Source organism: Bombus fervidus, chromosome 7, assembly GCF_041682495.2.
Source record: "Bombus fervidus isolate BK054 chromosome 7, iyBomFerv1, whole genome shotgun sequence".
Taxonomy (NCBI): domain Eukaryota; kingdom Metazoa; phylum Arthropoda; class Insecta; order Hymenoptera; family Apidae; genus Bombus; species Bombus fervidus.
This window is the reverse complement of record NC_091523.1, coordinates 16,261,610-16,281,391: the sequence shown is the minus strand read 5'-3', so window position 1 is coordinate 16,281,391 and position 19,782 is coordinate 16,261,610. Positions and strand designations below refer to the sequence as shown.

The 19,782-nt window shown below is 42.0% G+C and overlaps 1 protein-coding gene across 8 annotated transcripts in view; it reads left to right on the top strand.

Annotated features, from left to right (window-relative positions):
- The window catches only part of LOC139989197 (uncharacterized), a 56,399-nt gene that overhangs the window by 23,957 nt on the left and 12,660 nt on the right, over positions 1–19,782 (top strand). For 2 of the 8 annotated variants that reach the window (XM_072007307.1, XM_072007304.1), the window contains exon 2: positions 15,897–16,512. The exons of 2 other annotated variants lie outside the window; for them this stretch is intronic. In XM_072007307.1, the coding sequence (XP_071863408.1) occupies positions 16,483–16,512 (30 nt within the window). In that variant the 5' untranslated portion in view covers positions 15,897–16,482. Of the gene's footprint in view, positions 1–13,621; positions 14,022–15,896; positions 16,525–19,125; positions 19,184–19,782 lie in introns of all 8 variants that reach the window. 4 more of the 8 variants (XM_072007301.1, XM_072007300.1, XM_072007303.1 and 1 more) reach the window with 3 other exon arrangements.

The following is a 19,782-nucleotide window of genomic DNA, read 5'->3' as shown; positions in this document are numbered from 1 at the left end:
TACGTATAAGCAAAGAAAACTACATATGTATATCGGATGATATCTTAAGCGTGGCCGATATATAGAAGCGCGATGCGACGTCGTCGATGAAATTGAAACCCGACAACAAACAGCAAAGGTTTCGAGAAGAGTATCGAGGAGGCGGAGAAACCAGTCTCGGTTACTTCGAGGAGTTAAGAGTTCTGCACCTTTGATTAAAGCGCGTCGTAATATCGCCTAAAGAGACGTATAGAAAGAACCGTAATTGACATTAATAAAAATTGTCTACGCGGTGTTCGCGAAATTTCAGAAAGTTACGTACATAATTATTTGTCGAAAGTTTACTCTCGACACCGATTTCGACGATCTTTTAATACGCCGCAAAACTCCATTTCAAACGACTTTCACGAAAGTGTCCGACTCTCTTAGCTTCCCAGACATTCGCAAAAAAGAAAAAGAAAAAAAAAATAAAAAGAGTAAAAAGAGGACCACAAAACTGCAGAGCGTAAACTTTTAAATAATTACCGTTTTGTTCGACACGGGAGTAACGTATTCAGAAAAATTGTACACGATAACCATTGAAGTATTTTTGCAAGCTATACCGTTAACTATACGTCTGAAATAACTTGCAACGCCAGTTCGAAGAATTAATTCGATAAGAGGAGTCAAAGTACTTGATAGTAGGTAGACGTGACGATAACCAAATGGAAGCGTGTTTAAGCCGGTCGAATAACATTTCGGATTTAGGTGTATGCAGTGTCGCTCGTCTTCAGGATTTATCCTTGTTCTTCGCTGTTGATAGTTCGTTTGCATGATAAAACGGGGAACGATGTAACACTCCGAGAACTTTATAAGCTAACGCAAGCTCGAATCGTCTCGATGCACCCCGATGATCGTAACTGTGCTTTAATTCTTCTTGCGGTATTTGCATATGCTCGTAATAACGTTTCTTTCCTGCCGTCTCGGCTCGTTGTTTCTTCAAGGAGCGGCCAAGTAGCTCGTTCGTTCGAAGGGCCGAGGAGGCGAGATTAACGCGTCTCGCGTTACCTCGACCTTTCGCTCCATCGAATCGATTCGTCTTCTATAATACGCGCGTTCCCTTCGTCCAATTCAACCGAGAATCCTGCAAGCAAAAAGTCTAATCGATTAACAATTTTTTGTTCTCTGCAACATGGTTGATCGCCTCGATTTAGAAACAAAATGAGTTCGATAAGGGACCTTGCTAGTTTGCGCCGGATGGAATTTAGGCGAGAACTTATGGCCAAAGAGATTAAGCAGTTTAAAAGTTTGTATTCGCTTAAACGTAGTTGCTAATTATCGCGATTCGTAAACAAAAATTTGATACAGGGTTCGTCCTAGTTTCCCAGATCGAATATAGTCGAGAATCTTAGAAGCAAAGAAATTAATTAGTTGGAAAGTTTCGTGTTCTTTTAAACGCGGCAATTATTCCAATTCGTAAACAACATGGATTGAACGCGAGTTCTAGATTTTCTATAAGCGAACATTCTATGAGCAAAATTTGATTGATTAATTAAATTCAGTCTGTTGAAACGTTGAAACGTTCGATACGGCAAATACACGCGTAACGCCACAACCAAACAGAGCAGCAGTTTTGGTAACGTGAAATTAATTATCGATTTGGCTATTGAACGAAGCCGGTCCAACTAATTATCGAATTTTTTTACTTTTTTGTTATATCGTTCAAATTTATTGGATACACGGCCACTTGTTAGCGAATCGAAACGAAGCCGAATCGAAATAAGATCTTCGAGTTTCTCTTAATTATTCTCCGGCAAGTTTCTTTTTTTTTTTTTTTTTTTTTTTTTGAACGGTAGCGCGACGCTGCAGCGCTGGTATCGCGGAGTTTCTCGGTCGGGATTCGAGTTTCTCGGCGGAATGGAAATCTAATTCCGCATCCCGGCTCTTCGCTCAAGGAAGACAGCGAAAGCGCATCGACGCGGCTTCTTCGAGGAATTAGAAACGAAGCGAGCGGCTCGATGGAACAACTATCGATCTCTTCTGTTGTTAAATTTTATATTTAAAAAGCGAGAAGAGAAGCAGGGATGATCCGGTGACCGATGAAACGACGTTCTCGAAATACGTTCTAACGCGAGGCAAGAAGAACAAAGGCCTCTCACGGGGACGTCTTCTTCGCGGGTCTCATGGGAGAAATTGAAATTTTCCCGCATTATATTCCTAGCTTGGAATTTAATTAAATCCCCTTTAAGCGACCACGAATCGTGTTTTACCGAAATGAAAACGTAATTTAGACTTTTGTCCATGTCGAAGAGGACGAACACCGAGACATTTTGTTCTTTGAAAGCTTTCGGGGCTTTCGCTACGATGGTTTTGTCTTTTCCTCGAGCGATAAAACGCGCGATACGAGATTTTTCTGTTCCATCCGATTCTTCGTATCCAAGCGCCCTAGAAAAATATTTTGTTTCACATTCTCGGTTCGTTTTCGCGTGTAAAGTAATCTCTCGTCGATCGTTCGCGCCTTAATCGACTACACGAAAACGGTAGCAAGTTTGTGATCGCGCTATCACGCGATCGAAAGTACTGGGAATTCTTTTGGAGCAATTGATCGTAAACAAACGATAAACCACGTAATTATAAATAAAGAAAAACTTTCGATCTTCGTGCCGCTATTCCAAATTGCTTGTAACATTATTGGCAAATTCAATCGGTAAAAGGAATAACGCGATTTTAATGTTGTAAATTGTTTGGCATAATTGGAGAATAATTTGACCGTCGCGCATCCGTTTTCAAAATACCGTTTGGCCCAATTAGCGGAATCTGCCAACGTGAAATTTGTAAAATTCAACAGAAAACGTACGTCGCTCGGAGCAACGAAAATTTTATCGAAATTGCCACCGTTGATTCCACGTGACTGTCCTTCGCTTTTCAAAGGGACAACTATTGTCCCAGCTTTCTATGGTGTTTCTTGTCTACTATTCATCCGGTTCTGCCATTACGATATATCTGTATATCCTGCCTCGGGTTTCGTTTTATCTCCGAATATCCCCAATGCAAACGTTTTCCAACGCGATATTTAACGACACAATGTCCCTACTTTTAACCCCGCACGCATTTCACCTCTTTCTTGTCTTTCTTTTTCTTTTTGTTTCGTTGCTTAACGCTTTATACCGTTCCACGGCCTTGTCGCCTAACGCGCTGCTTTCATTCACCGAGTATTCCCATCTCGAAGAAACGATTCACGCCACAACTTGGGATACGCGGCGTTAGGATCGTCCGCGCTTGATTTTTAGTAAGTTTTCATCGATCTACGCGAATTATTGAAAAGTGGAGTTGCAGCCTCTTCGATCGAGAAAGTAAAGAACCGATCGCCACTCGATTCTTAGAAAAAATATCTTTCGCGTTGGTAAGCTCGCTTATCTTAAAGAGATAACATTAAGCGCAAATAATAGTAAATTTTAAGGTACATTTTCAGGAATAATCTTTCTAACGTTATCGTTGCCTAGTTTGTAGTTTCCCAGTCGATTACCGTGTATGCTTTGAATTACCTCAATTGCCCCTGACTGTACTCTGACGTAAGATAAAAACGTAAGCGCGAACTGTGACTCGCTGGATTTCGAATTCAGCATTTCCCTTTCAACAGAATCCACGGGACGTCCGTTGTGGAAAGTTCCGAGATAAAGCAGCTCTGTATATTATTACGCTGTCGATTATTCTAAGCCGTAGGTCCTTTGACTTCGCCGACTGCGAGTTCGCAATCCTCAGATGCTGCGACACTCTTTTTTCTTCTCTCCAAGTTCTTACTCGATGGACATCGAGAGATTTCACGGAACTGTAAGGTTGATTCAAAAGTTGGGAAAAGGCAGGACGCCAAGTTGGGCGTACGCTTTGAAACGAGAGAAGAAAAAACACAAGAGTAGGCGGTGCTGCGAGCTGTCGAATAACGCGTTTAGTCCCCACGAGCCTGGGAAGCTTATTACCAACCGCGATCGCTTAATCTTGGATAAGTGGAAAGAAGAAGTACTCGCTTAGGAGTTAAACGCAGACTTGGTTAGGATTTCTCGCGCGACTACCAGAAACTTTTTTCTCGAAGTTTACTTCTTTTTTTCTCAGTCGGATTAACACCTTGATGACGCACGTGCGCGTGCAAAGTCGAAAACTGCGTTTTGTCACGGATGACTCAATGCTGACTCAAGTTTCTTTAGCTCTTTCGAGGCGGACTCCTCTTTCGAGAATGAACGCCATAGCACTCGCTATGACTCATTTAAGTTAACGATCAAAGTATAGATTTTCATCCATTTGCATCCAAACGCGGATTAATCCGCGCGCTGCGACTGCTTTTTATTTCAGTCGCCAAGTATTCTTCGGACGCGAGAGATCGCGTTTGACCCGTTTGTCAGCATCTCGCCTATATCAGTTTATTGTATTGACCGTTTTAAAGAATTCCACGAGAAATAATATGATTTAATTTCTTATTTCTTTGAGATAAATAATTTTTTCTTTTTCCCTTCGTTATAAAGAATGTAAGCTGCGTTGCTTGCAAAGTAGCATTGTCTACCAATCGTTTTGAACGGTAAATTTTCGATAAACTTCACGAAGAATTCGAATGTCATTTACTGCACCTACACCGACTGGGCGCGGTTGTCACACACTCGAGAAGACCACCCGCTCAAGAAAGGCCGTTCGCTCGGTGACCGGATCTACTGAACACCCTGCATGCCACAGCTATCGAAACAATAACTAAAAAGGCGTCTCTAACACACACACACCCGATGGTGGCTCCTCCAAAGGGACTAGACCCTCGGTAGAAGGACCTTCCTAAACTAGCGTTCGAACAGTTCGTTGTAACATTTCGAACTAGTCTGTTCTAACATTCCGAACCATTCTGTTGCAACACTTTGAACCGTCACTCTGTTAGATTTCTATAATAAATTTCATTGTCGCATAGGAAGTTCGATTTTCTTCACCCTATTCGTGAAAGAGTCATTTCGTTCGAACCGTGACGCGAGGAGATTACCGGCGATCCGTTAATTTCGCGATTTTTCGTATCTCTGACGTGACACGGTCGTAGGGACCAGTCCTCTTAAGTAGGGCCACGGTGCAAATGGGCTAATTGGGTCTAATTTTTCAAACGGAATACGTGGCTCCGAAATAGATCTCCGTGGTGTTAGAAAAATTATAATAATTTAATCTTCTTTCTGTAATAATTCTTTCGAGTTGTATCGTACCAGTACATTAGTCTCGTAACAGTTACGATTCGATGTTTCGTTACTTTTCGTATTGGCTTCTTGCGATTCTACGTCGAACCGAATTCGACGCTCCGTTTCGTTCGACTCTCCTCATTTTTTACGTGTAAAAGACAGGTTTCGTTAACCGGTTTAACCGAGTTCGTCGATCGGAAACTTTATTTCGATGTGGTTTTACCCGTCGTGTGAAATAAAAGATTGTCATTTACTATAGAGGCTCAAAATTTTAGTAAAAAGTAATACGCATGGCATTTAGTGGTACGTTCCCTTTATACTTGCACTAAATATATTATGTGTATTTAAAAAAAATGTTATTTAATTATTCTCTTTGGTATATCGGTCCTACTTCGTACAACGTATCGCTTTTTCTGAATTGAGTCGATTATTTTCCCCAATGCATCTCCATTTGCGTATTTCACCGCGTATATTGCCTATTCCCCGAATTGTTCCCCGTACTTTACTGCGTATTGTTCCGAAGTTTCGTTTACTTCACTGTATTATTTTTTGGCAATTTTAAAATGTTTGATAACAATACCTGTTTCAGCGACGAATCGTTAATTTTCTATCCAATCAAAATGTAATTCTTCCTCTTTTTGCTTTGCTTTTTCCGTCAAATTTATAATTACGATCATTCGCCCTGCGTTCCACTCGTACACTCGTCGTTGCTTGATCTCTATTACGCACCCCGTAAAGGACTTTTCAAACTAAACTTCCCAGTTAACAGGTTAACACGTTCGTCGCCCAGCGTGATCCGGCTAAGTTCCTGCGGGGCCCAAATCCGACCGCCGGTATGCAGAACGTAAATAGAGCGACAAGCAGGAATTCATCGTTTATCGCCTTCGATTCATTGTTTATTCCCTCCGATTCATTATAAAGAAAAGATTATTTATTTCTGAAATGGGGAAAGCGATAAGCTATCCAACTAGAGTATTCCGAGAGATCTCGTGGCAGATATCTCGGATCTTTCATTTAGTCGAGAAGCAAACTCGCGAGACGTACATCGGTGATTTTTTCCTCCTCGAAATGTTCGGTAAACAGCGTGAAAATATATTTGAAAGTGAGAGAGTAGCGACGACGGAGTTTATAACTATTTTTCGAAGTGCCCAAAATCACCAAATGTGTTTGCAATGTTTTAACGAATACCATACGATATAGGATAATGTAATAAATTATCCAGAGTATAAATTGTTGAAGTGATCGCCACTTTTAAGAAAACTCTACATCTGGTCTTCGGTTTTCTCAAGCGCCGAGGCCATCGATAGCGCATAGACAAAGGAACGCGTCGACGACAGACCATAAGCGGTACAAGTGCGACGTTGGCTTCAGGGTTCTTTTAGTCTCAGGGTAACATTGCTAGCGTGCGGATCTGGACCATTGTATTCCACACTTTGTACTTTAATATTCACAATCTATATATACTTACAATACCTTACAATTTACCCACGCGTTTCTTTGATTCCACATACATCAAATAACCTTAACATAAATTAATAAAAGGTATGGTATAATGTGTTTTTAATATTTTTATGTTGTATATCCTATATATAATATCGTATATTTAATTAACTCGAACAAGAAGAGCGTCACCATCCTTTGGGCCCCCACGGAAGTATACCTGTCGCATAGATATGTGCATAGATATGGCGAGGAACGCGTTAAAAATATTCGTAGAACTAACGCGTTCGCTGCAATATTTTACATCCAAAAGGGCTGTATTTGGACACTTGTGTTTAACTTGTTTTTTGTTTTTCTCTCGTTGTTCGATTCGCAGGGTAAACAAGAACCGTGTTTCGTAGTGATGTCTCGAAAAGATTAAAGGATCCGGCTGTAGCTTAGCGACAGAGTCGCGCGTAACGGGACGAAGCGTGTTTGAATTCTGTGAAAAATGGGTTAGCATAGCCGCGGGCGTTAGAGGTTCGCTTGAAAGAAGACTCGGCGTAAAGCGAGAACGTTTGGTCCGCTGGCAAAGCTTCTTCGTTTTACACGGTATCGCGCATTTGTTCGGCCGTGAAAAAGTAGTACCGTCCATTGCATATCGCGTGCGGCACGTGAGACGTCACAGCGGTTGACCGGCTAACATCCGAGAACTTAGATTTCTGCGAACATTCGCAACTTCTTTTCATCTTCTACGAATTATTCGACAAAGTTCGTGTCACGTAAAGTAAAAAAGGGAATCGAAGATGTAAATAAAAGATACAAATAAAAAAAAGAGAATTTATTTCTTAACATTTGTGTTTCACTGGCTACAATTTACTTCCGAACTCTAGGCGCGACTTTTCAAGACCGAAGCTCTTACAACTCGACTTTCGGCGGAATCCGATTCTTTTTCTTTGTCATCTCTCGATATCCCCACTATCCACGCGTTTGTTAGGCCTTCTCGAAGATTCGGCGAAAGGACCGTTGGGATATCGAGAGTTCATTAGGCACTTCGCTTCGGCGACATACGTCGTCGCCGAGTGCCGCCAGATTTTTATTTCCGTCATCACCCCATCGAGTTCCGTCATGTGGTTGGCGTCACATTCGCGTCGCGTTGCGTCCACGTGCTTCGCAATTTTTTCTCTTGCGAACGTTTCGTGAACACGATAAAAAGCGGCTACGCAAAGTGAGCTGAAAAGAAAATTCTCATCTTGAAGATCAGCCACGTTCCGGATGTCTGCTAGAAATCGAGCAATATTTTCATGCGAATCAAATAGAAATCAAAGAAATTTACATAATCACTGCGTAATTTCTCTGCTAAAACGACAGGGAAATAGTAGAAAAGGAGGTATGACAACATCGTTTCTTCGTAGATCCAATCCAACCACAAGCATCGAAGCACCTGTTCGTTAAAAAGTTCCAAGAAATTTTGCTTCAACCGATATCGTACGTTATAAGGCGCGTGTGATACGCGTGAAATAAGAAATACGTAGAAAATAAATGTAGTAAAACGCGTTCGATTCGAGTGTCCCAGGACACGTGTCCTGATACTTACGATCGGCAGTGTACGTTTCCTTCGATAGCAATCTTTTACGCAATCGCATTCTCAAACTGTCGCGAGAAAACACAAAGGAAACCCGTTCTTGGCAAATTACGGTTATCGACGAATACCAGGAGGAAAAAACTCGTTAATGAAAATTAAAGTAATCGCATGGCTGGTTCTATATCGATGCATCACCTGTTACGTGGCAACAGGTGGTCTTTTGTCGAAATGAAAAAAAAAGGTACAGTTTTTTAACGCTTTTTCATTCGGTCGTGAAACGCAGCCCACGAAATTTAGGACGTTCCTTTCTGCCTTGGAAATTTTCACGACTGTCGACCGTCGCAATTCCAGTTCGTTGGATCTGCTCGAACGCCTGGACGCTCTGGTTTCTAGAAAATTGTCCTTCGGAAAGGAGCTTATACGTAAGTTTCGAACGAACGTGAGACGATTGTGGGAAAATCTCGCGTTCGAATATCTTCCCTTTCGATCTGCTCGTCGCAAGCTGCACGATGCATATCTTCTTGCGTAACACGATTTTCGTAGATTTCGAGGCGGCCTTGCGGACGCGTATCGAGATCTTCCTCGCGCAGAAATCCTCCAGTCAAACGACAACATCCGGTAACGGGACAAAAGCACAGAAGCGATTCGACTGAATTTTACTTAACGAGACGCCTAACATCCATCGTTTTCTGTAGATTATCGCCACGATTACCTTTCGTATCATTTTCGTGGCAAGGGGCTGATTTCGATTTACAAAAGCGTCGTACGTACCGTTCGGCTTCAAACGATCCGCTTATGTCTCTTTCACTTAAAATAACTTTATAGCCAAAAGCGGTAATAGTCTAGCGGTGCCATGTACTTATACCTCCTTTTTGTTCTCTCTTTCTTTTTCTTTTTTTTTTTTTTACGTTCAATGCGGCACACAATGGTGTCCGAAGTCGATTTTTTCATAACGCGCGTCCGTTTATCCAGCCGCCAGCAGCAAAAAGTAGGAAATCCCGATGACGAATTTCGCGTGTTTCACGCTGACTGTGTTCAATTTATATAACGTAATTGTCGAAACACAGATTTCGCCGTGTTTCACACGCAACTACTGAAACTCGTTTACACCGACCGTTAAGCTTACGCGAGTTTAGCGTTTCATAAATATGGAACATCGTCTTTATGAAACGATGCTATCGCAGATTGATTTCCTTCGTTCGGAACTATCGTCCTTATCAAGACACTGAAATTACACTGCCACAAATCCACTAGAAAGAATAGAAACGATATCAACTCGTGAAATCGCGTCAGAGATTCGTATCTAACTCGTTAGGTCGTTTTTTCCTACGAGTCGTTTCGAAACGCGAGGCGAATTTTCGATCGACGAAAAGTTGTTTGACGAGTCGGCAGATCCGCGGCGATATAATGGCCACGTTTTATGAGAGTAACGTGCCGGCCAATAGCCAGCCGTGCTACAGAAATACGTCTATTTGCGTGCTCGGTCACGCGAGAATTTGCGCGCTACGCAAAATGCAAAACGGTGCCTAACCGCGTTGCGAAAGCTGCTGGTCGAATCTGAGCCGAGACAGCCGGTATTTTGCGTGGAATCGTCCGACGACAGTCAAGTGGCGTATCGTTAATTTCCCTGTGGAGAAGCAACGAATTTCAAAGGCATTTTCCTTCGAAAGACGCTATTAAGTACAGTTGCCATGCAAATGACAAGGCGTTTTCCTTTTTCTTCCTTACCTTGTCTTTCTTTTACTTCGCGACGACGCAGGAAAATGAATTCCGCTAAATAGAAAGGACGGCTGTGCGGAAGTTATTACTTACCCGGAACGTGCAACGATTTAAGTAAACCGTCTACGATATCGGAAATGAAATCAGCCGGTCAGTCGGTTGACGTTGTAGACGTTCCGAGCATAATGAAAATTCTATTTTGCCTGTTAAAGCGCATCGATATTTCGACGCCTCGAGATCCTTGCGAATATATAAAACGTACAGCCGTTCACCGCAGTACTCGTACGCCTACCGTAGGAAGGTTTTATGAATATATTACGCGTATTACGCGGAACTTGTTAAAATTTCATTGTTGAGACCAGTCTCGCAATGTATAGAGAAGTTACGAGACATTTACTGCGAATATACGTATATCTAGTAAAAAAAAAAAGAAGAAAAAAAAAGAATAATATATAGCACGAATAGTCGTCATGAACATTACCTGGATATCGAGACTTATTAAGTCTAATTGATAATTGTGAATAATTGTGAATAATCGTCAGATTATAGCGTTTCTAGCCGCGTTCGCAGAAAGTTTATAAAAAGTCCACTTAGTATCAACCGCGAATTACGCGTAAACATAGAACTCGAGCGGCGCGGAATAGACATATTCGCTGTTTCAAATGAAACTTTGCAAAACAATACGACGTAGATTATATGGAAAAGCAAGGAACGAAATTAACAGTAGATTAAACGTTGCTCTAGCACGGCGTTGAAAATATAGGAAAGATATCAATCTTTTGATCGAATTGCAGCAGGTGCCTAAAGACATACTTCAACACGCTAACGTATATCGAAGTTTCGCTGTATCTCGGCTTGGCAAAATTGGACAGGTTTTCGAGTTGCGGTTAACGCGAGCGTGGAACAAAGTTGCGTACGGAAGAAAGCGACGAGCAGAGGGTAGCTCGCGATCCACGCAAACCCAGAGAGGGATGATTTGCGTGCTCGGTCACGTGAGAAGTAACGCGTAGCACGGAATAAAGCTCTGTACAATGTAGACGCGGTAGAATCGCGCAATCGATAGATAACTCGTAGTCTGGGCTGGGCTCTAGTTTGGTCGGGAGACGTTGAAGGCAGAATAATAGCTATTCGTCACGAAGCGGTGCAAGCCTCCGAGAGAAACGGCAGCTCGGATTAATCTTATGCAAAACATCGGAAAGAGAGAATCCATCGAATCGTACAATCTCCATCGCGTTTTCCTTTTTTCCCATTTTTGTCCTGTGGCTTCGTTACCGTTTATCCGACCACCGAGTCGATCGTCGCGAGTTACGGATTTCACCGATCCATTGATTTCAATTCTTGCAGATCCCGTATCGAGCTGAAACCCGCGTTATTTCGCTCAATTTTTTACAATTCTCGACTTGCGAGATACGTTGCACCGTATTACGCATCGACGCGTTAACACGTTGACTGTTTTCAATGAAATCTCCTTCGGGCCACGAGATTCCTTCGTCGTATAGATTATTCTGACCAAATGGTTTCTTATGCCACTGTAGAGGATGGTTGGTCGTGAGGTTTAAACGACGAGACAACTCGCTGTTGAAACCACCAAATGTATTCAAAAATATTTGATAAATACAGAGAATGTTCGCTAACACGCTCCGTACTAACTGATTCGCTAAAGATGTGTATAGATCGCTAATAAGATCGCTCGAGACTGAGACCGATGAGCTTGGTCACCTTACGATCGCCTTCGTTTATTTATACTGGTCGGGGGAAAACTTCAATTCGTCTTTGTTTGACGGAATTTATTAATTATTACATTACGTATGTCCTAACGATGTTGATACTCCGAGGCAAAACAACGACATGATTCGAATTGTCCTTTAGCTCGTGTGCCGCTACACCACCACAATTAGAAAAGGAATCATCAGTATCAAAAACTGGACATTCAACTCCTTTTGGGAATTTCTGTTGCAAACGCTTTGACGGTTTCCAAAATTGCAACAAGGAAGGATGTAACTATTAGAAGATTTAGAGGATTATTAGCTGCAAACTTATTAGTGTTGTTTGAAAATACAAAAAACTATTTGACGGAGTTTATTTATTATTACATTACGTACGTCCTAACGATGTTGATACTCCGAGGCAAAACAACGACATGATTCGAATTGTCCTTTAGCTCATGCGACGCTACACCACCACAATTAGGAAAGGAATCATCAGTATCAAAAACTGGACATTCAACTCCTTCTGGGAATTTCTGTCGCAAACGCTTTGACGGTTTCCAAAATTGCAACAAGGAAGGATGTAACTATTAGAAGATTTAGAGGATTATTAGCTGCAGACTTATTAGTGTTTGAAAATAGAAAAAATCCTTGTCATCGACGGAGTCAGCATAATATCGTCGTTCGGAAAAATGATCGCGGAAGAAGCGTTAGACGCGCATGCAAACTAAGATACGAGAGAATTTAAAGAAAACAACAACTTATCGTCCAAATTGTCCCGTCCAACCTCAGCTTTGAATAGAATGCTTTAAAGTTTTACGTTCTAAATAATTTTCTTAATAAACCATCTTCACTTTTATAACAATTCGATAGTTGTATTACTTTCTCTGGAATATCTTTTCAAATACTTACGACGATCCTTCGCAAGTAGTCGAATAAGCGACCCGATAAGAACCTTTGCTGTCACCCGAATGTGGATGACGCGACAATCAACGTGTTGGGAATACGTGGATGTATTGGGTTGGCAACTAAGCGATTGCGGATTTTGCCAATACCACCTAATGACAAAATCCGCAATCGCTTAGTTGCCAAATCAATAGACACGATATCGGCTACAGAGACATACATTGAAATTTTAAACAGCTTGTTGCGAAAATAGGCGGAACTGGATTTATCTAAAAACTGGACCCTCTGACGCAGTTGCGTTATTCTTGACCTGCCGACTTCATTTCTGTCGGGAATTTAAGCTCTCGGTGTATAATAAATCCCAGCAGTACGAACGACGATTGTTATCCCTTCGTTTTCTTCTTCTCCATCTTTCAAATCGACAATTTAGAGAAGCTTTCGTTCGTCGGAACGTCGTTCGATTGGCCGCGAATCGATAGGATATTGGTAAATATTTTTCTCCTTTTGGAAGACGAAATGTTTTACGACTGTTGCAATACGAAATTGCGAAGGTAGGAAAACGGAGCTGTTACATGTACTTTTCGAATAAAAGACCAACTTTCCGAACGAGAGAATCGATCTCGTTCGGCTGGTATCGAGATTTCGTCCCCGTAGACGTCCTTCTCGTTCCACGAACGACACAAAACACATCGTACACACGGTGAGAGAGAGGAAAAACGACATATAATTTTATATGATCGCATTTATACCACGAACTGTTTCCCGATGAGATACTAGGCAGTAGCACGAACAGCTTAATCATAGTTTCTTCGTCGGTTCGATGCATATTCGATTACCCGAGTCATCGAACTGTTTTTGCAGAGCCGCGTTCCGTATACTCCACATTTTGCGACACGTATTTTTAATCGTCGCTAGATTTGCCGACGAGGATTAATCGTTGCGTATACGATAGAGAGCGAGCATAGAGACAGGAAAGCTTCTTTTACGTCAGATTCAACGTAACGTTTCTCGTTAAACTGTAATCCGTACGAATCAACAGGATCCGTAATTGTCGTACGAAATAAAAATTCCAATGTCATTCTACATCTGTAGGTAAATTCAAGAAGAAATGTATTTCTTGAATCTTACAGACATATAACGAAAACGAAACTCTTCGATTAGTTGAATTTACGAACGAGCATTTTCCCCTGTACACATCCGTCGCTGTGTGTACACGCAATAAATAAATATTTATGTTGCTCGTCGCCCGCCACTGGAGAACAAAGGAGGCAAGAGGGAAATGGTGAATATAGAAGGGGTGAGAGGAAAACAGAGTGTACGAAGAGAAAGGGAAAGGAACAGGAAGGACGGGATAAAGGTAAAAGCGTGGGCGGAAGCGTAGAAGGTGGAAAGGAAGGAAGCAGAAACAGAGGGGAAGGGAAAGGGGACGAGAAGAACGGAAAACAAAGGACGAGAGGGCGGGAAAGCGGGAGGCGAAAGAGAAGAGGACGAACTAAAGAAGAGAGGAAATAAAGGGACGAGAAACGAAAGGTGGGGAAGGAAGGGAAGCCCCATTATCTACTACGCGTGGCTGGAAAGTTGGCTAGCAGGATGACACGCGGGGCTAAGAGACGTATTTTGCTGGCTCTTCGTTCGACTTGTAAATGCGAACGTTTCGCTCTCTAACGAAAATATGTGTGCCTTATTTTTGAGACTGTGTCGGAGAAGCTGCTACTATTACGCTATAAAGCGATCCGACCTGAAATCCTAGCCAACTTTCCAGCCACGAATGGTATACGTGCGTACGTACTTGTTGGAAACGATGTATGGTTGTTCTCGATATTACACTTGGCTATAGATAAGGCAGGGAAATGTTTCGAGATCGATGGAAAACTCATAACGATCGATTCGAAGAATAATATTTAATCGACGAACGCTTGGACGAATCGTGCAATTTGACTTTAACATTGCAGTAACGGTGGTCGTTAAACGAACTGTTTCAACTTCGTACGATACATATCCGTGGATTCTGCATGAAAAATAAGACGTAGTTACTTTCGATCGTTAGTTTGCTATTAATTCGTACGCGTTAATTCACGTACTTATCGTGTTGGTAAGCCTCGAGTATCGTTAAAACGAAGCGAACCAGTGCTCACGTACTCATCGCGTATGCGTCACGTCGTGCATCTGAGAAAAAGTCTCGATGGGACGATGTTTGGAAATTCACGAGGTAGCCAAAGTCGAGATAAAATTCATGAATTCTGATCTTTGGCTCGATACATCGACGTACGAGCGACAGTGCTAGCGGAGCGCCGTAAAAAAAAATGTTACAGCTTCGACCGACAACTTGACGATATTCCGTGGAACGGCGATATCCATTTCGCTAGTGTTGGCAAAAATAACGATGGGAAAGGAATTTTTCGCTTTCCAAAGTGGCCGAGAACCGGCTGTCAGCATAGACGACGGAATACGATGAAAAAGAATCGCGATAACAAAGAGGCGCGGGTCAATCTGCATGCCCGGGGGAACAGTTTTCATCGGTGGGAAGCAATTAGAAAAGTCCTCGAATAAATCGGAGCTTTTAAAACGCGTCTCGTGCGCGGTCGCGTTTCCTCGTCGTGAAAAAAAAAAAAAAAAGAAAAAACGGTGGAAATGGCTGGATGGGGCCAAAGAGACGATCTCGGGCAATCGGACAGCTTGGACTTTAGTATCGGAAGCCACCGATCAGAAAGAAACGCGTCTCGTTGTGTTTAACCCTCTTCAGACTCGAACTCTCGAAATACTATCATTGGGTACACCGTCGCTCTAATTGCATGTCGTTTCAACCGGAAAGGAATTTGCAAGCTTAAAACTTTAAAACCCACGATATTTCGTAATGAATACATTTTGCCGATACGTTTTACGTAAACCGCTCTGTTTCGATAGTCCATCCTCGCTCGGATATTTGAAAATTCACTGTCTATAAAACAAGAGAAAAATAGATGCGATTTGTTATATTCTTTCTGAAACAATCGATACCAAGTATCGCGAATCGGATGCTTCTCGCTATATTTATTTTCCTATGGTTCCTTTCGTAAATTTGTCATCTCGTTCGAATCGGTTCAGGTAAATGCGACGAATAGGTGTCCCGATGCTTACGGATATACACGCAGCAATGCGAATATCTTCGTTCGCGTGTTTCGTCGAACCACCCGAAGCCTGTCTACACCTATTCAGCTTGCGCTAAATCAGCAAAAGAATCGCGTTTTAGTCGCGGTACCACTTGACTCGAGGTGTTGATAATCAACGACGAAGCGAATCGCGTGACACAGCTAACCCGAGATTACTTTTTACCGCGTTGAACGTACGAAATAGTGGAACGCTTGAGAGGGCTGCTTTCTCGCGCACGAGTGGAAACGATTCGATTGTAGTTGTTTTGAATTGCAGATGGTAGTGGTACAGCAGGCGCTGGAATTCGGTTGGTAGTGGCGCGTCCCGACTGTGGAGACCACCTGGTGAGAGGAGCAGGAGAAAACCCGGGATAGCCGGGTGAAGCGAGAAAGAAAAGGAGGCGGAGGTGGTGGCGGAGGAGGAGGAGGAGGATAGAGGAACAACTTTGCGGAGGGGACTGACGGTGACCAAACGGAAGAAAGAGAGGAAGAAAATAGGCAGCGGGAAGGGGAAGGGAAAAGGAGAAGAAAGAGATAGAAGATTCGGTCTCGTAGAAGGACATCGTCCACGGATCTTCCGGTAATTCAGGATATCGAACCTTGAAGCTGCGAAGGTCGCTGATGTCCGCTACGAGCCCTGCCCCTACCCCTGCCAGCTCAGCGTCATCCTCAGCTCAGAGCGGAGGAAGAAGGTCCTCGCTGTCATCGACGCGGAGGAAAATCCCGTCGCTCGTTAGCCTAGGCCTTGATCGAAGAAGAAGGGAGATCTTTTACCAGTGTCTCGACGACCACCACGCGTTCTCTCGACCGAAACTTCAGTATCGCTGCTGCTGTATCGCCGATCAGCACGACCACCCCTCTGAATGTCTTCGCACATCCAAAAGTCGTGCGTGGTGAGGACACAGGTCCATTTTCGGTCCTTCTTTCGCAGATAAAGAGAGAACGAAAGAGAGAAAAAGAGGGTTCGTCTCACGACAAACCAGCCTACACTACTGTCCTAGCTTCGTTTTCTTTTCATTTCTATCAATGGTTCGTACCATCCCTCGAACCTTTGTCTTTCCTATCGTTTACTCGACCTCCGTTCGTATTAACGCTAGAACTATTTCTACCAAAACCAGCGAAAATAACTGGTCTTTAAAAAATACTTAATAATAGAATATTTTTATATTTATCGATTTACTACTTTCTTACAGAAGCAATTCCATGCTACGCGGTACATTCTTGGTATTATTAATCTATCTAGGATCCCTAAACGAAGGTTGACACATTTATAAAATTGTAGAGTCACTCGTTTTGACTGGTATTTCTAACGTTAGCATCTAGCGATCGATCTGCAATTTTCCTGATAACTGATATCGTCGTATCGAACGATACGAACGGTAAAAATTTGAAAAACGCGTGGCAAGTTGTAGAAAACGAGGAGACTGGTTAATCGGGGTTCGATAAACAGATTGCAGGACCCTTTTACACTCTGACAAGTACCAGTTATTTTCACTGGTATTGAAACGATACAAAATTATTTTCAGTTTGAATACATAGAGAACAAAGTAAAATTCATTATATTATTTGGTTATCGTTGCGAAAGTCGTTACATCATTGCGGAAAAAAATATAACATTAAGTAGGAATTTTAAAATAAAATTGTAAAACCAGCCAATTTTACCGGTGTGGTAGTTCTAGTGTTAAACTCTATCTCGTTGATCAATTACCGTGCAACAACGTTGATCTTGCGAGAACGATGTAACACGCGTAGCTAGGATAGTTGGCGTAGATTAGGAACGGAATGTATCTATCAAACGTTCGATCGAATAGCCGCTTGTCCGACCAAATTTATCAAAGCACGGGCAATTAGACTGGATCTGCTGTTCGTTTAATTTTAAAGGCGCTTACGCTCTCGTTGCGCTATACCCATAGTTGACCTCTTATACCTAGGTTTTCCAGGGCTGTGAATTTACCGGAAGTATCAAAGTCTCGAGTTTAATGTCCAACGACGTGTAAAATGGTAGGAGAACATAAAATGTACGACAATAATATTTGATAACGATAATCCTTTGTGTTCTACCAAAGTTTGACGATTTCGAAACACTTGCGTTACGTCGATGTATCTTTTTTAAACGCGATAGAAACAATTACCACGACTTTTCTTTGATATTCAACGTGTTTCGTTCGTCGAATGATCGATGAAATAAGAAGAAGCGGGAAAACGGTGACGAGGACTCGAATAAACATTCGAATCGAGAAACGCGGCAGCGAAGCTGCATGTTCGCTGGAATTCGATTTGATACCAGGAGGAAGTTGATAGAATTTCGCGAAAGCCTGACGGGCTATATAAAATCAGGTTATTGAAAAGCTGCGATGTAAAAGTTAATATCGGAAATACTTCGCCTGCTACTATATTCGAGCCTCGTTTTTCGTTCTGCCAGTTTCCGTTACAGGGTCACGGCTATACGTTATTACACCGTAAGACAGAAACTAGAAAATTGCAACGATCGAAACAGTAGCAATTAATCGACCATCGATCCCTTTCCCACTTTGTGAACAGAGAAAAGCTACAGTTTCCCTTTTCAATCGCCCATTATAACCCATTAAGAACCGATGCAACAGCGAAGCAATACGCGAACGTAATATCATCGCGAGATGTAAAGTAATTCAAAATATCTTTTGTACCGATATAGTTGCGTGTTTTGTTGGAAAACATTACGCGAATCAGAAACACAAAAGTGATCTTCAAGTGATTTTCTTTTTTTTTTTTTTTTTTTTTTTACATTTCGTGTAAGATCGTAAGAGACACGTAGATGGAGGATGAAACGGTGACGAAAGAAACGTTCAACGTATCCTTGGAATTTGCTTTCACGATCACAGTGCTAAAAGGCAGAATCCGGTAATACGAAATAACCGAAGAAGGAATTGTAAATGAAATGTTACGTTAACGCTGAGATCTGTCCTTAATGGGTAAAAAGGAGGATTCAAAAAGGAGAGCAAGATTTTCGCAACAGATACGCGCGATCTTACGAAACGAACGAATTTTCCAATTTGCCCGGGGAAACGCGAGTAGGAAAATTTTATCGGCGAGAGGTGTAAAATTGGGGGTGAGTTACCGTAGAACGAGAACTGGAATAAGCAAAGAAACGAATCGGAGATGAAACGAGGGGTATCTGCATCGCGGAGTTGCTCGTGAACGGGGCACAGAAGTTGCAAATGGGGAAAGTTACGCGAAAGTAAGATCGGGAAGTTGCCCGTAAGAACCGATGGTTGAGCTCGCAAGGTATGCCTTCGAAATTAACTCCTTTCCAATTGGAAGTTTTCCTCCCGGGTTCGAGGAATTTTTCCAGCGACTTCTTTTATCTGCGAAAATTCTGTCGGTTGTTTGCTTGATACCGTTAATGCTTTTCCTTTTTATCAGCGCTTTTCCTCCTTTTCCCCTTTGCCTTTAGAATGTAATTGATTCTGCAAAGAAATAAAAACATCTTGAGCCAAGGTCGCTTGAAAAATTACCTTGTATTTTAGCGTTGCAGATTTAAATCCGAATTAAATGGCTGAACAGTTGACGCTTTATTTTAATCAGGTAATTTTTGTTGTTATTATGCTTTTTCTTTTTTATTATTTTTTTATTTTTATTTATTTTTTTGTTATGCTAATGCTTCGCGACAACCACAGGATACGTAATTAAGGAAGAATCTGTGAGAAAGTAAAAACTGTACACATTTTCTACCAGTATCTTGTAAGCGTTTCCATGAAATAGTAAATTTTCATTCAAACGGAGATTCGATCTTCTTCTACACCGTCGAGTCTCCGATATTTATCGCGCATTGAAATCTTTCGTTCGACCCATTTAGAAAAATCGTTTCTCATGCATCTACGAAAATACTTTTTTTCATTCGTTTGTTAACGAACAAAATTGAATTTTAACGAACCTGCTCGCAGCTGAACGCATTTTCCCTGCTTTCTTTTCCTCCGTTATAACTATGGATCGCTCTTTAACGCGTAACTCATTTCGCGTTCAATTTCTTAAATCGTTTTTGTATTTTATTTCGTTCGCTGGCATTATTAGTCGTGTAGGCACGAGCGTTGGTTCGGCACTTCGCGATCCTTGTCCTCTGGGTCGATCAAAAAGAGGATTTCATCGGCCAGTTTTCAGACACAGCGGGAAATTCATTCCGGTTG